We start from the raw sequence: 16,711 nt of genomic DNA on the forward strand, positions 1-16,711 counted from the left end.
TCAACAATTGCTGATTGTTCAAATCTTTTCATCAATATTACTTGTATGAACTATGAAGTTTAAGGCTCTAAGCTAACTAGTAACTATTGTTTAGGTGTAGGAATTTTACTTTTTTTTCTTCAATTTTGAAATTCCGAAAGTTTCAAACAAACCTGTGGGTGCAGTTACTAAATATAGATAAATTAGACAAATCTTGAAATTTCGAAAGTTTCAAACAAATCTTGAAATGAATTAGACTCATTTCCATGGTTGTCATGATAGAAGTTCATTGATGGTTGTGATAATAGTTGTTCATGGAAGATGACAAAATGGATCCAGATTCTATATATATTATGAGATTATGACAACATGGCAACATGTATCCAAGCATCACATTAGTTATCACAAAACTTACTATTAAAAAGTGAAACTAAAAGAAAATAGCATTCCAACAACACCTTTGAGTTGAGAATCATGATAAAGAAGGGGTCTAGGAAAGCGATCTGACATGGCCAACAATATATCAACTCCAGGAAGTTGATTCATTAGAGACAAAATAACATGGATTAAAAAAATAAAAAATTCAAAGAAGGAGAAAATTTCTAGATTGCTTTGTTTTAGTGTATACACACATATATTTATTTATAGTGTAACAGCAATTATTAACCATATATAATCAAGGTTTTAAAAGGCTAAAGGTGGAAGTGAGGCGGTTGGGTGCTAAAGAGGCAAGGCGTAAGCCTCAAATTAAAAACTTAAAATTTATGAAAAAATAAATAATTTAAGTTGTGTATAATTATTTGTCGGTTAATGTATCAATGATTAAACAATTGCTTGATTTTTCAAATATTTTCATCAAGATTACTTGTATGAACTATGAAGTCTAAGGCTCTTAGCTAACTACTAATTAGTAACTATTGTTTGGATGTAGGAATTTTACTTTTTCTCTTCAATCTTGAAATTTTGAAAGTTTCAAACAAATCTATGGCTGCACTTACTAAATATAGATGAACTAGACAATTCTTAAAATTTAGAAAGTTTCAGACAAGTCTTGAAATGAATTTCCATGGGTGTCATGATAAAACTTCATTGATGATTGTGACAAAAAAACAAGAAAAAAGTGAAAAGGAGGAGGAGAACCTGTACCAAGATTCAAGAAGAAGAAGGAGGACCTGTATGTAGTTGCACGATTTGATTTAGTCCAATGTTCTTGTCTTCTTGAATCTTGAGTTCAGCTTGAGAAGTTGAATATAGAACATAGAACAATAGAAGAGAAATGAGTTTGGTCTTCTTGAGTTCAATTGAAAAATGAAAATAGATAAATGAGATTTTGGTTGATTAAAACCCTGCATTTTGGGGTTTTTACTTTTTCTTTAATTTTTTCAAAATTGCCTATACTAAAATCCAATTTTCCCCACCCAAAACCCCTTTAACTTAAGGCTACCACCTCATGTAAATTGAGGCAAAAGGCCAAAAGCCTATGCCTCACTAAAATTGAGGCTTTATGCCCCTTGTTCTAAGACTGAGGCTATTAAGGCTGGGCAAAATTTGGCCGCCTTGCCGTGAGGTGTATGCTTCTCGCCTTGCCTCAATCGCCTTTTAAAACCATGTATATGATATATGGTATTTGAATTTAACTTTTATGATTTATATAGAACTCAAGGCAAAATACTTGCTTTATATAGTGTTTTCAATCTATAGTTGACCTGACCGGTTGAATTGTTCAAACCACCACCTGACCAAGATTTGGGGTTTGGTTTTATTAAAACCCAAAGAATAGTAAAAAATTGTTAATTGGGTCAAAAATTACCCTACCTAGATGGTTGGACCATTGACACATTCGACCTAATAACCAAGTCACAAGTTGCACACTAAATGTGTATACAAACTTTGGGAGACCATAACTTTGCACTTCGATGTCCAATTAAGATAATATTGTTTTTTGTTTTAATTTTAGATATTTTTTCAAGATCTATGTATCCCACTATTTTTTGCCAAGAAAAACTTTGTTTTGGTTTCAAATTGTAATTTTTAATATTGCCCCAATATTTTTGCCAAGAAAAACTTTGTTTTAGTCTCAAATTGTAATTTTTAATATTTTTATAAACAAAAAAATTACAAGCATAAATTAAACATAAAATAATGCATATATTACATAGAAAAAATAAATTATACATTACTTATTAATAAAATACATATTTATACATATTCATACACACATAAATAAATAAATAATGTATATAGCATGATGCCTAAAATAATTTAGAGAAATATTGAAAAGTATTATCAGAAGTGGGATTTGAACCCACGCCCTCTTTCGAAGACCAGAACTTGAGTCTGGCGTCTTAAACCACTCGGCCATCCTGACATTTGACGGATGTTTGATAGAAGCATCTTAAGGTATCTTATTATTTCCTTTGCCAGCCCGCCTCGTGTTCCAGGCTTTCCAAAGTTTCCACCTTTAAATTCCGAGAGTAGAGAGAAACTGCATCCTTCCGTACTCCAGCATCCTATTTCCGTCACAATGAGAACTCGGAATGCCGAAACCCCCAAATCCGGGGCCCTCAAGAAAGCTCCGGCGAAGAGGTCCGCCATTAAAACACCTACGAAGCCCTCGGAGGGAGCCGTAGAGTCAACAACGCCTACATCCGCCGAGACCAAACCTGCATCTACAACCGTTTCAAAACCATCGAAAAATAGCACCGCTGCTGCGAAACCAGCAACTCCCTTGTCCGCTTCAAAACCCGAAGCCAAAGGTAGCCCTTGTACCCTTTTATCTGTGTATCTATTAATTGTTCTACAAGTATTGTTTGTTTGTTTTTTTTTTTTTTTTTTGGGTGGATGATGATGGTAGTCTGTACGCAGCTATAGCATGAATGAATATTTTGTTTCTAATCAACACCTTTTTTTTTTGTTCTGTCTGTTTTCCTTCACTTCCTTCTTTGTTTTCCTTGTTTTTCAATACGTGTTATTTATTTTTGTAGTGGAAGATGCGAGTACATCAGTTGATACTGCACAGACAACGCCGGAGACGAAAGCGGCCCCGGCTGCTAAATCTTCGGCCAAGAAAACATCCGGGAAAACTAAAACCCCTTCTGCAGCCAAAGCTTCCTCTGCACAGAACCCTAAGCCAGCGGAGGCTGTAAGTACGAAGGTTGATAAATCGACAAACAAGGAAGATCAGGTGGGTGCAAATATTGGTGATTCTTCGAAGAAGGAGGAACCTGCAGTTGCTGCAGTTGGGGATTCTCAAATAAAGGAAGAAATTGCTGTCGAGCATGTAAAAGAGTCCCACAAAAAGGAAGATCCGGTTGTTGCAAAGGTTCAAGAATGTTCGACGAAGAAGGAATCTGTTATTGTCAAGGGGGACGAGGAGGTGAAGGATGAAAACAAGTCGGAGGGGGTGACAGAAGCTTCCGATGAAAAAACGGAGCCTGTCGGTGACCTAGTGAAAGAAGATAGAGGATGCATTGAAGGTGAGAATGCTCAAACAGAGGAGAATGAGGATGGTTTTGATGATGGGATAGAGGACTTTGGTGAGCAAGAGGGATTTGAAGGACGTGGGGATGAAGAGAGAGCAGAAGAAGAGGAGGCGGCGTCGGATGAGGATGCTGCGGGATTGGAAGAACAGCTGGAAATATCTGCTGCTGCCAAGGAGCGGAAGATGAAGAAAGAGCATGAGATATTTGTAGGTGGGTTGGATCGGGATGCCGTGGAGGAGGATGTGAGAATAGCTTTCGAATCAATTGGAGAGATTGTTGAAGTTCGGTTGCATAGGAACCCGTCGACTAATAAGAATAAGGGGTTTGCATTTGTCAAGTTTGCGGATAAGGAGCACGCTACCCGTGCTTTATCAGAATTGAAGAATCCCATTGTATAGATCCCTTCTCTGAATCCTGGAAAGCTCTTTACTTGTTTATTTTCCTGGTTTAGTCCTAATTACTTGTTAATTATTTTTGACAGATACGTGGAAAGCGTTGTGGTGCTGCTCCCAGTGAGGACAATGATACACTTTTCTTGGGTAACATATGCAATACCTGGACAAGGGAAGCCGTAAGACTCTTAAACTAGCAGAATTACATATTTGTTTGTTTGGTTTATTTCTCGTTTGTTGATATTGTTTGTGTGCACAGATTAAGCAAAAGCTAAAAGAGTATGGCATTGAAGGCATCGAAAATATTACACTTGTTCCAGACCCACAACATGAAGGATTGAGTCGAGGCTTTGCATTCCTTGAGTTTTCTTGTCATGCTGATGCAATGCAAGCATACAAGCGCCTGCAAAAAACAGATGTGATTTTTGGCCATGCTGAGAGAACTGCCAAGGTGGCCTTTGCTGAACCATTACGTGAGCCAGATCCAGAGGTCATGTCCCAGGTTAAGTCTGTTTTTGTAGATGGGCTCCCTCCTCATTGGGATGAGGATCATGTTAGAGAGCATTTTAAAGGGTATGGGGAGATTGAACGCATAGTTCTTGCCCGGAATATGTCGACGGCAAAGAGGAAAGATTTTGGTTTTGTTGATTTTACTACACATGAAGCTGCTATTGCTTGCATTGATGGTGTAAATGGTACAGAACTGGGTGATGGGAAATCAAAGGTACATTTCTTGTATTTCTTTTGGATCACATGGTATCCCACATGTTTACTAAGATGTTAAGCATGCATTTTGAGTTCAGAAAGATCAGGTTGTGATTATTACCAATATTTTTTTTCCTGTTTTTTCTATAAGATAAATGAGGGAAAGGGTAGAGTTTTGGAACTAATCAATGTTTTAAAATGTGGAGGCATGATACGAGGCGTTCCACTAGAGGCGTGAGGCGTTCAGAACGCAAGAGGCGTAAGCCTCCTTAAGAGGAGGGGGGTTTGGAGGAGGATGAAGAGGAAGGGGGGATCTCATTTTTTCCTTATTTTTAATAAAAAACTCTTATATTAAGAATAGACCTGTTCTTGGGCCAGGCTTCGGGCCTGACTTACACTTTGTTGTGCTCGGGCTTCGGGTTGGGCCCCATTCAAAATTTGGCAAAAGCCAAGCCTGAGCCCAGCCCATGAACATGTCTAATTAAGAAGGCCAAAGGGGCAGGGGGCAAACCACTTTCTTTTCCCTTATTTTTTCTTCCCTTCCCTTTCTTTTCCTTTCCTTTTTTTTCTCTTTCTTTCTTTTTTTTTTTCTGTCTTTTTATATCAGATGTGCATGAGGCATACGCCTCTAGCACGCCTCATGAAAAAAGCGCTTGCACCTGAGGCGTATGCCTCAGAGGTGTCAGCGGCTCTGGCATATGCCTCAGGGCATTTTGGGAGCGCTTCGCCTGGAGGCGCGCCTCTAGGTGTACACCTCCCACGCCTTTTAAAACATTGGAAATAATACCTGTAGATATATTTGCTATATCTTTAGCATGGATCTGTTATCAGACAGTTTATGTGTGTACAATTGTATATACCTGCCTACAAGGATTTTTGTGTGTTTGGACATGTTTGGCTGCAAATTGTATTATATGTTCTTATTAAGAAAGTTAATTCTGTTCTTGCTGTTTTCTAGACGAAAGTCAAAGTGAGATTATCAAATCCTTTGCCAAAGACTCAGGCAGTGAAGGGTGATATGCGAGGTGGATTTCGAATTGGTCGCTCTGGTAGTGGCACTTTCTCTAGATTTAGTGATTTAATATTTGTATAATAAGTTGGTTGTGGCTTAACTCATGAATGCCTGTTCATTGTTAAATTCCTCTTTTCTTCTGAGCAGTCAGAGGCTTTGGACGTGGAGCACGCCCCTTCATCCGTGGCAAGAATTTTTATCCACGGGGACAGGGTCAAACTGGGAGATTTGCTTTTGCAGATGATATTGATTATCGTGGAAGACGGGCTTTTAGTGGACAAGGTCTTTCAGGTTTTTTCAAGTTATCCTTGTTGAGAAAGTTTATACAACTTTCCTTTGTTTAACTGTTTTATTTTCATCAATTTAATATTGCTTTTTAATGCCTTTTCATATTTTGTTATTCTACAATAGTAGGAAGGAGGCCTGACAGGCCTAGGAATGTTGCCAGTGAGAGAACTCATGGAAAGCAAATTCAGTCTAGGAGGCAAGCATTTTCCTCAGGAGATTTTAACCGACCTTATGGTGGCAGATACCATGTCAATGATCCTTATCTGTATGAGAGGGGGCATGGAATGAAACGACCATTTTCTATGGTGGTGAGGAAACATCCTCTATATGATGTATTCACATCATTGTTTTCCTAGTATCAATAACTAATTTATTATTTTTCTAGTGTTGCCAGAACGTGTTATTACTAGTGCAAACTGATTTGTGCTTTTAAATGTTGGCTCACTTGGCTGTAGGACCAGGAGCCTAGTTACTTTGAACCAAGTGGAATTCGTCCCCGGTATGGTCATCCTGAGCCTGCTTCACTGTCTCGTAGTGCTCATTATCGAGGTATGTATGCATTTACCTATTTATGTGTGTATGTACATTCTGTTTACATCTCTGTTAAATTTATATTTACATTTGATATTTAATCAGATTCTTTTGGACCTGGAGCTGGATTATATTCACATGATTATTACGGTTCTGATGTAAGTACTAATTTTTCTTCTTGATTTTTCTTTATTATTCATCTTATTTCTTTTGTTCTAAGTAGCATAGCATGATGTTCACCTATCATATTTCATATTGACAGTATGGTCGTGGTCCATACTCTTCTCTTTATGGTGATCGCCCATTTGGAGGTGGCTATTACTATTAGACCTGCAAAGCTTTTGGTAATAACTGTTTCTCTTCAGGAACAAACTCTAATTTCTAGCATAAATATGATTGCAGTTATTTATGCATGGCAAGTTCTTATGTTAACAGTTTGTAGCTGGTCTTGCAGATATGTGACACACTGTTGCTGAGTGTTGGACAAGTTCGCTACCTTTTTGGGGGAAAATAATTAAAAGTAGTTTTCTTTTGGATCCCCTTCTTTCTTTTATGAATTTTATGTTGGAATTTGTTCAGTGTATTGCTTTGTCTAGTATAGTTTATGTCCTTCAAGGAGTTCAAAAACACTGAAACTAAGACTACCGAGAATCAATGACAATGATACTTCAATTTGCCCCAGTGAAAGTTTATGAAAAGATCAAATACAGGCTCTTGAGGTTGATCTGGAGGTATCACTTTGCTGCTTATGGTCATTATTATGTCCTGATCTGAGGTTACCAATTAGTGATCATTTACCCGGAAGCTTAAAGTGAATAAAACTGGATACTTTTTTCTTCTTGGATGTTAAAATAATTTTTTGTTTTATTGGTGAGGTTGCAGAAGTATATGGGCTCTGGAGGGGATTAATCAGGTTTTCAAATCTGAATGCAGTGGGATACGCATGGGGAATTTCCTCTTGTTAATGTTTAAATCCTGAGTATCAATTTTCATTGGAGCATAATCTAGAGTTTGATGGCCCTTATGCACTCCACTTAACAGTTCCTTGAGGAAAAATGAAGGACATTAGCTTTTGATGCTAGCATTGCTTTTTAAAGAATACCATCTATAGCTTGAGTGTCTTTTGTAGCATGTGGAAGTGCTTTAGTGGGCTTTTAGATACTTCTGTTGCAGAAGGCATACTTTGTTTCATGTGCAATGAAGCCCAATATGATATGTTTTTGATGCTTACATGGAGGAGTATAATAGCCATGTTCCTATTGCAGTTTCATTTCTGATATCTTTAGTATTTTGGCTTAATCTGGGGCTTATCTATTGTGAGAGACTTTTTTTGATGATTTCCCAAATTCGTTGCTTTCAAAGTTGATTCAATCCTAATTGGAGTTCTTATCAGGAAAAGATAGCTGAGTGTTCATCGTTGATGGTTCCTGATTCCATTACAAGTAAATCAAGCTTCAAGTTGAATAATAGTTCTAATGCTCTTAGAGATATAATGGTGGAACTGATAATCATATCCTATAATTCTATCAGGATTGCTGCTGTTGATGGGCATGATTGTCTGTGTAACTTGATAAATAAATTTGAGGAGCCCATTTTGTGTCGTAATCCTGCTATATATTTCTTTTGACATATACATTGTGAACTGAGGATTAGATCCTGAAGCTGCTATAGTGGATTTGATTAATTTGGGAAGTATGATTGTCTCTTTAACTGATTTGGGTGTTAAATTTTTGCCATAATCTATAACTGATGTGCATTGGTGTGCTAACTATTCTTGGCATCTTAGAGGGTATGCTTCTTAAGTCTATGAAGACTTTAAGGTCATTTGACTTTTTTGAATCATTTTGGTGGATGATTAATGACTTGAAACTTTTGATACTTCTATCGTGGAGCCCCATTTATGGAGGACCGAGGGTGGCAGAGTGGTACTCATTCTAATTTTCTAGTGAGCATCATGTGCTCATAATATCTAATTGCTTGATGAACCTGCATTTAGCTAAAAAACTTGTGCATGCACCTTCTGTATTTGGCTTATGAAGAGAGATGACTTGTACAGGATTTCTTGGATAGGTTGTTGATATCCAGGTTGGTTTTTTTTTTTTTTTTTATCAGTAACAGTTGAATTTATTCATTGAGGTATTAATAAGAATTTGTGCATCAGGTGCCTTGCACCCCACAAAGGCAGCTAGTCAAATGATGATTTTGCATAACACCCACTCTTTCCTTGGCGTATTAGGCACCAATACATCTGGTGTCTGTTTATCCGTTGTTTTGCTAATTCATAAGACTGACCCTGGTGTTCACTTATAAACTATCCTTTGCTGTGATGCCAGTTTGAGCTTGCCCTCAGTGTGTGCATTCTTTCATGACCCTTCTTAGCCACCATATAGTCACACGTTAGTGTCCTTCAACCAAAGAATCTTTGTAGCACAAGGATTTTTTTTTGCATCTGTAATCCATGCAGAATGTCAATATTTTAGCCAAATGGAATCACCATAACTTGCTGTTACTGAGTATAAAGCTGGGAAGTTCCCTTGCTTTTATGTCTAAAAACTCACCCAATTCCTGATAGTGCTTGATACCCATTGCTGCAACTGTCAAAGTTCAACTTGATTGTATTTGAGTTTGGATGTAACCATTCTAGTGACTGAACTATTGTGGCCGTAGATGAGGAATCCACTTACTGTCAATTCCTTAAAATGTCATAAGTTGTAAAGTCTGCAAAAGTTTGTTCATTATCTTGACATAATGTACTATTTTGATCATCACATTTATCACTGCAGAGAGACACAGTCAAATTTATTTTTGACTTACATCCTGTTTGAAATAGACAAAGTTTCCTTTTGTCCTAAACTCCTATAGACTGATACTATGTTTCCTTTTTCTTTTTTTTTTCCTATTCCTTACTTTCTTACCTTATCATTTCCATCTTCTTCACTGCTTATCTTTAATACCACATTTGAACCAGTGGGGCTAAATTTCTGGAGTTGGAGTTTACTCTTCCACTGTGCATGATTTTTTTCTCCATGTTGCAACTGAATTATTATGTTGCTATCATCTTGTTTTTTTAATAATTGAAGAGGAATTTTATTAAGAAAATATGATAACTGTTACAAGCATCCCACTGAGAGGTGCAAGGTGCTCCCTTAAAAGTGAAAACCACCTCACTATAGATAAAGATTACAAGGTAGCCCAGTACAAATGTTCCCTCAAAACCTCTTGTTTTGCAAGATAATCTGCCATTGCATTTGCAGAACTGCCAACCCAATGCCAATGTCTTTGAGAGGTTATTGTAGCACCAAATGACTGAGTTTGGATCTGTTGACCAACCTGCAACAACCTTGGAATCTCCTTCAATTTGAAGATTCTGAACACCAAGTTGATTAGTGATCTGAATACCTTGTAAATCTGCCAACAACTCAGCCCATTTTTGAGTCTCCTATTCCCATTTCCCACTGAGCCCAAGTACAAGGCTAAGATATTACAATCCTTATCTCTCAAAACCCCTCCTATACCTGAGGGGCCAGGATTTCCTTGACTACTTCCGTCAAAATTCAGCTTTATGCTATCATCTTGGTTCAATTACAGTGATGAGTTTTCGACCATAATTCAGAATTGACGTTATAGGGAGAGAAATTGCATGCATCTTGATGTATGTGTTCTTGTTATGAAAGACATGCTTCTAGAAAGTGTTACCATGGTTTGTGGCATGCAGTGTTATATGGTCATGGACACTGGATTTTGTCCAAGAGTCCAACTTTGACAGGATGAGAAACATGGAGTCATGGGTATGTTCATGGGAAAGTATATACTATTGAATTAGTTCATGTCTTTTTGACTCCTAACGTTCCTACAAAAAGGGGAAAGGGGTCTAAAATGTTTCTGTTGTTACTGAGTACTATATTATACGAGAAAAAGGCATTCATCTTGTGCATTTATCCATTCATTTATGTCAAATAAACCAGGGGACAAAAAAGAAATATTATTTTGAACTGTCCTCCAAGAATCTGTGGAATGTTGGACTTTGACACACATAGAAGTGTGCGACTTTGACACACATAGAAGTGTGCTGTAACTTAATCTGACACACGGGTCTCAAAGCCTGGGAATCCTGACCAGGAAATCTAAATAAAAAACAATAGGCCCAAGGGTGTGAGATTCTAGCCTTACATGGTAAAGATAGAAAACAAGCAATCAAGGCTAATGAGCAAAGAGATCTATTTGGCTTCTGACAATCATGTGGTGGAGAATCGTGGGGTGTGGCTGTACTCTCTAGAATTAGGCATCCTTATATAAAACAAGGTGTCCAAAAAATGGGTGTGGCGGAAATGCGTATGTTGAGATGTGGATGAGTAGAAATACTTGAAAGGATAGGATCAGAAATGAAGTCATTCGGAGGAACCTAGAAGTAGCTTTTCTAGGTGATAAAATGAGAGAAAGTAGACTTGGTGTTTTGTTTCATGCATAAAATACCACTTGAGGCACTCATAAGAAAAAGCAATCAGTTATAAGTTGAAGGGGTTAGAAGGGCTAGGAGCAGACCAAAAAGGCCATTAATCGAAGTAGTAAGAAATGATTTAAACACTCATAATTTAACAATGGATATAGCATTGAACAGAACAGAATTGCATATAGCTGGGTTAAGGACTCAAGGGGCTTAGATGATGATGACCATGATGATGATAGAGTTAGAAACCCTTGATTCCAATCCAACCTAGCCCTAACTAGGAAGGGGGAGGGGGGCTTTGACTGAGAGTTGCTGGGTTATGGTGCTTTTGTTTTAGGTATTTTACTATTTTCTTTTATAGACTTATAGGATATAGAATTGCCAGTCTCATCTCTTTTGGGAAATTGTACAAAAGCTAACATTTGAGGGACTATCCTATTCCACAGGGGATTTTTTTGTCATTTATAACATGATTCCTACTTGGGGATCTATTTTTCATGCAGGACTTTCACCCCTTGAGAATGAGTTGATAATATTGGTGGTAGATAGAAATTTTAGCTGGGCGTCTCTGTTCCAAGAGTTTGGTAGGATCCCTTTGTGTTTTATTTTATCTGTTGACATTCTGCTCTGAATATAGGATTTCTTTCTATTCTGTTTTATCTGTTGATGTTCTGTTCTGAATCTGTGCAAAAGGGGTTGTGGATGTAAATCTGTTTTCTATAGTTGATTACAATATCCGACAGTATTGGAATCTGCTAAGGTAGGGCTTACTCCTTGTACTTTTTCAGTTTGCATCTTTATAGTTTAATAAAATTACATTTCTTAAAAAAGAAGGTCCTGGAGCAGAAACTAGAAAGAATCCTATACATAGATTGTAGTGCCAGTATTTGGCTTCTTACCTCCGCTTGTTGCTTGTGCACAGGCTGACAAGAAATGCCACTAGCTCATTAACCAACTGTTCATGTTTCAGCTTGGTAGCTTGTTTCGATGTTATTTATACGAGGAAATGTTACTTGGTAATAGGAGTGATAATGGGCCTTGCTACTCCGCTTAACACCTATGATAACTGGCATAGCCAAGGTGGCCTGGGCTGTACCATGTGCCCAATATGTGGAGTTGGAACCTAAGAACGATGAGATTAGAATGGGGATGATAGGGGAAGGTTTTGGCAAGGAGTTGCAGAACCATGGAGATTTTTATGGAGCTGAAGTGTTGGACGAGGTTGAAGACAACTTGTTGTTAGGTTTGGAAAGCAAAATTTCAATTTTGGAGGAGTCAGGCTGAAGGGCATCGTTGGTGGTGAAAGCAAGGCAATTGAAGTGTTGGATGGGAGGAGTTTGTGAAAGGTAAGGGAACAATGCATTAAAGTAGGAGGCGTGGGAAGAAGGAAAAACTTTAGCTGTTGGGGGCCAACAGCCTATGCTGCTGAGAGAATTTCTGGGAATGCCACGTTACCATGAGAATGGGTAAATTAATAATTATATCTTAATTTATTTTTACTAAAAACCAAAGCATGGGCGTGAATAGGTGAACTGCCCAGAACGTGCCCAGCCCAGAAACTGTCTCAACAGCCTATGCTGTTGGGCCCCAACAGCCAAAGTTAACCCTGGGAAGAATTGTGGGGGTGACACAAGAAGAGGGACACATGGAGGGTACTTAATTTGTTTTTACTAAAAGCCAAAGATGGGCGTGAATAGGTGAACTGCCAAGAACATGCCCAGCCCAGAAACTGTCTCAACAGCCTATGCTGTTGGGCCCCAACAGCCAAAGTTAACCCTGGGAAGAATTGTGGGGGTGACACAAGAAGAGGGACACATGGAGGGTAGGTCTGAAAATTTAAGGAGACAAGGAGTTGGGTGAGAATGGTGCAGGTGAGGAAGGGGAATTGGTGATTGTAGGTTCTAGCAAGGAGAGTGGACCGAATGGGGACCACTTTTAAAAAGGAAAAGACAAAGGCATTTCGTAGTAAAGGTGGAGGGGCAAGTTTAAGGTTTTAAGAGGTAGGTGTAATTCAGAAAAAAGTTATTAAAAAGGTGAAAGGCCTTGGGGTGTTGTTTAATTGTAGTAGGAGTTTTAAAAAGGAAAATGTTTTAAAGCAGGACGGGGTCTAGGTTATTACAAGATATGAGAAAGGAGAGAAAGTGAGGTCAGAGCCAAATAGCTTTGAGTTTGTGGGAGGTCTCTGCACCGTGATTTGAGCAGCAAATTGTACTCAGAATTTATAGTATTGGGGAGTGAAAGGAAACATTTGGGTGAAGCTTTAGAGGAGAGCTAACGGCATGTGATAGGTGCAGAAAGATCAACTGGGAACTCAATTACAGATGATGTTCTGGTTGTCATCAAGTGCATGGCATTTCTTGCTCAGGACCCAGTTTGGGTCCTTTCCAAGTAGCGCCAGTGTGTGGGGAGGAGGTTCCCAATAGAAGTCAAAAGATCAGCTCTGCTGGTACAGAGGACAATGAGGCCCCTTGAAGGAGTTCAGAAGACCATATAGTAGAAGTGTTTGGGTGGGAGGTTGGCAATTGATGCTGTGGTTTCCATTAAAGAATCAAGGGTGGCTGTGAAGAAGCACAGAGGAGTGAATAAATCTCATCTTGTGCACGCCACTATGGTTTTTTCATGTTTGAAAAAGGGGTTTGTCAGGGTTGGCCTTAATGGAGTTTGCCTTAATGACGACCCATAAGGTTTCTGATGGAGTTTGCCTTAATGACCAATTTAGTTCTGCGGGGGCTTCCTGCTGAAGGGGAGTTGGAGAGGAGTGGGGAAAGATGATAAACTAAATACAGAGGTGGAGGAAGGGAAGGCTGGAAGCGAGGACCTAAGGACAATTGTTGAGAGGGATACAGAGGTTTGCAAGGCTTTGGGTCTGTTTTTCTGGGCAGTGAGGTTTCTATTGCCAGAAGGGCTTTTCAAGAATAAGAGAAAAGGAAAAAAGGAAGAGAGGCTGAAGAAGTCAACAACAGGGGAAGGGGGAGAGTGGTGGGATGGGGGTGGAGGACAGGAAGATGAATTAGATAGGGGGGATTAGTACTATTCGGTGTGAGAAGTCTGTGGAGCTTGATTTAGTCGAGGTTATGGAGGGGAGCTTGGGTGTTTTTTCAGTTTGCTCAGTGGGGCAGTTGCTGTTTTTGACTGGCGCCTGGGAGGTGCTGTTAGTTTTTTGAGTCCCGTCTTTTTTGTTTCAGCTTCTGTTGTAAGGTTGTTTTTTGAGTTGTATGTTTGTTTCACGGGGTCTTTTAGTTTTTCTTCTCCTTGGTGATGCCTTATCACCTTTCTTTTGTATTCTCTCTTTTTTTTTTTTTGATGTTTAGGCTCAGTTTGGAAAGAGTACAATACAAATATGTATGGTACAAACAATACAGAATACAAGGTTTTGCACTCTACTTAATTGTATTTGTACTCCTTCCAAACTGAGCCTTAATGAAAATTTTATTGTACTTTTCAAAAAAATTTATATAATTTATGGTGTCATATGAAAATATTCATATATATAAAATAATTATCGCCCCTACTCCATTCTTGCCTTGTCATTCATTATGGAAGTGACTATCTGAAAGGGCACTTCTTCTGCTGGACAGCATATCTGTGAAACAATGCATACTCTGTTACTAGACATTGAGTGTTCCTAAACACTACTTGGATGATGCAGTTCTTATCTTTTTTATATACACAGGCGATAATCCTCTTCCCATTTATGAGTCCTCAGCTTATTCGCTTTTCTCTTGTTACTTTTTTATTTTTTATTGTGAATGTTATGTTCTTCACTCTTCAGGAAAGGACACTATTTTCATTCTGTTCCACATATTTTTATTGTGTACGGACATGGCAAAAACAGGTAGTTTTGTTTTGATCATATGGCATAATGATTATACATGCCTAGAGATGTTAGATTCTTGGAGCCTCGTCCTTCAATTCCAGGACATCTTCAAGACTTTGGTAACTATTTCCACCGTGGTTCCAGTCTTGGGTCATCCAGATGGAGATATTAAAGTTGCAATAGAACACTAGCAGTCATTATCTCCTCAGCATTGCTCCCGTGCTCTTCACCAGTGCCATGACAGCCTGTTACAGATCCTTCTACAATATGCCATTGCATTAGGTATCCAACAGGTACCCACTGAAGTTTCTGGAAAGGTGAAGAGTATTAAATTCTGACCAAGTTTAAGGGGAGTTGTATTCAGTAATTCTGTTATTATTATGAATCTGATAGTGTGCAGTACCCATGTTCTATAACCTCTGTTAGAGATGATCATATCTGTTATATCTGGTACGCATAAACAATTAGACATGCCAGATGTCTTTTTTTGTTTTAATGAATAAGAAGAATTTCAGTACCTGAGATGCATATAACTTCGTGGATTTTATATAAACTTATATACATGCATGCATGTATGTATGTATGGGAGTCAAACAGTTGCTTTTTGAGCCATTGGTAACGCATAGTTGCTTGGTCTGCAAATTTGAAAATAAGTTTTCTTGTGGGTATTGCAATGTGAGTTGGTTATGACTTTCATAATTGGTCTTGTGCCTACCTGGTTGCTTTAATAGTGCTTTTAAGCTAGATAGGTGTTGACACCTGGTAGAATCTCTTGCTTGTTTAATCTGATTATTTGATTTATTTGCAAGAGCAACTCTGATTAGATGTGAATTGGAAGCAAGTATTTTTAGGGATATATCTCACAGAAAATCAATAGATGCATTATAATAGACATAAATGTGCATACACGTTGGACTGTCTATTCATGAGTGTAGTTTTCTGACAACCCTATCCCAATAACATGATTCTGAAATTAGTGGTTCTTTATTATAGCTAGGTTAATGGCTTCATATATAGCCATACTAATTGGCTTTATACTTGTAGGTTTTAAATGAGCTATAAGTATAAGCTTTTATTTTGCTTTAATATTCAGTTTTTTTATTATTAACATTTTTAGTGGCTTGATTAACAAGTTAGCTGAGTGCAACAGATTCATAATATCTCTTATTCCAGAAGGGTATGTTGCCAAAAGAACTTTGACCAATCAGGTCCCCCTTGCGTGATTTTTGATGAACATCAGTTGTTGTTCATTGGTTTTTATATCATGCCTTTTTGGCATGGTCGGACTGTCTATTCATGAGTGTAGTTTTCTGACAACCCTATCCCAATAACATAATTCTGAAATTAGTGGTTCTTTATTATAGCTAGGTTAATGGCTTCATATATAGCCATACTAATTGGCTTTATACTATAGGTTTTAAATGAGCTATAAGCTTTTTATTTTGCTTTAATATTTTCAGTTTTTTTATTATTAACATTTTTAGTGGCTTGATTAACAAGTTGTATATATGCATTAGGTGGTTATCTTTTTATGTGCATTATGCTTTGGTAATAAGTGATTTTTTAATGCAGTATTTTTATTTCTACACAAACAAGGGTGTGCTTTTTGAGCTTCATACATTTTGGAAGGTGCCAATTGACTCAGCTGGTAAAGTCGGTGGATGTAGTTCACACTGACGTGGAGTGAATCATGCCTTTTACTTATCGCCCACCCTACCAAAAAAGAAAGGATTTGCTTAGACAGAGCAAGTAAAAGACAAGAAAGCTTCAGGTTTCCACATGGTTAAAATATTTTTTAAATTCTAATAAATGGAAATTCTTTGAGAATCATTTCCTCCAAAGTTGCACCTGCGCTGTGGAAGTCAGGTAAGATATGAATGTGATTAAAAGCACTCTGGAGATGCGTGAAACTTGTCATCCTCCAAAAGACGGGAAGCTTAAGGCTCAGTTTGGAAAGAGTACAAATACAAATATGTACAGTGAAATACTTACAAAATAATACAAAAAGCAGGGTTTTAAACTCTACATGTACTCCTTCCAAACTGAGGTGGTGAGGAG

The 16,711-nt window shown here is 38.0% G+C and overlaps 1 protein-coding gene and 1 non-coding gene across 34 annotated transcripts; one reads left to right on the forward strand and one right to left on the reverse strand.

Moving 5' to 3' along the window:
• Positions 1–2,263: 2,263 nt before the first annotated feature.
• Positions 2,264–2,347, reverse strand: TRNAL-CAA (transfer RNA leucine (anticodon CAA)). Its single transcript has one exon. It is a non-coding gene; the product is annotated as a tRNA-Leu (tRNA).
• On the forward strand, positions 2,299–16,494 carry LOC148849061 (uncharacterized). 33 transcript variants are annotated; one of them, XR_016100833.1, is made up of 13 exons: positions 2,299–2,735; positions 2,964–3,853; positions 3,943–4,032; positions 4,113–4,577; positions 5,517–5,607; positions 5,718–5,861; positions 5,982–6,166; positions 6,314–6,407; positions 6,495–6,547; positions 6,652–6,733; positions 6,832–6,909; positions 14,672–14,946; positions 16,226–16,494. XR_016100833.1 is itself a non-coding variant. In XM_088950124.1 (11 exons), the coding sequence occupies exons 1-10, from the start codon at positions 2,357–2,359 to the stop codon at positions 6,715–6,717; spliced, it is 2,457 nt and encodes an 818-aa protein (XP_088806250.1). In that variant the 5' UTR covers positions 2,299–2,356; the 3' UTR covers positions 6,718–6,733; positions 16,226–16,494. The 33 variants fall into 33 exon arrangements, 16 of the variants coding, with proteins under 16 accessions (XP_088806250.1, XP_088806254.1, XP_088806259.1 ...); XR_016100829.1 differs by having other exon boundaries at positions 6,844–6,909; XR_016100836.1 differs by having other exon boundaries at positions 5,985–6,166; positions 6,844–6,909.
• Positions 16,495–16,711: the final 217 nt, after the last annotated feature.

This window comes from Nelumbo lutea, chromosome 6 (assembly GCF_056320005.1).
Source record: "Nelumbo lutea isolate HS-2025 chromosome 6, American lotus-T2T, whole genome shotgun sequence".
Classification (NCBI taxonomy): domain Eukaryota; kingdom Viridiplantae; phylum Streptophyta; class Magnoliopsida; order Proteales; family Nelumbonaceae; genus Nelumbo; species Nelumbo lutea.

Coding starts and splice junctions, on each gene's coding strand:
- LOC148849061 (XM_088950124.1), top strand. CDS start 2,357: ATGTTTGATAGAAGCATCTTAAGGTATCTTATTATTTCCTTTGCCAGC. Junction 2,736..2,963: donor TTCAAAACCCGAAGCCAAAG/GTAGCCCTTGTA, acceptor TTATTTTTGTAG/TGGAAGATGCGAGTACATCA. Junction 4,578..5,516: donor TGGGTGATGGGAAATCAAAG/GTACATTTCTTG, acceptor GCTGTTTTCTAG/ACGAAAGTCAAAGTGAGATT.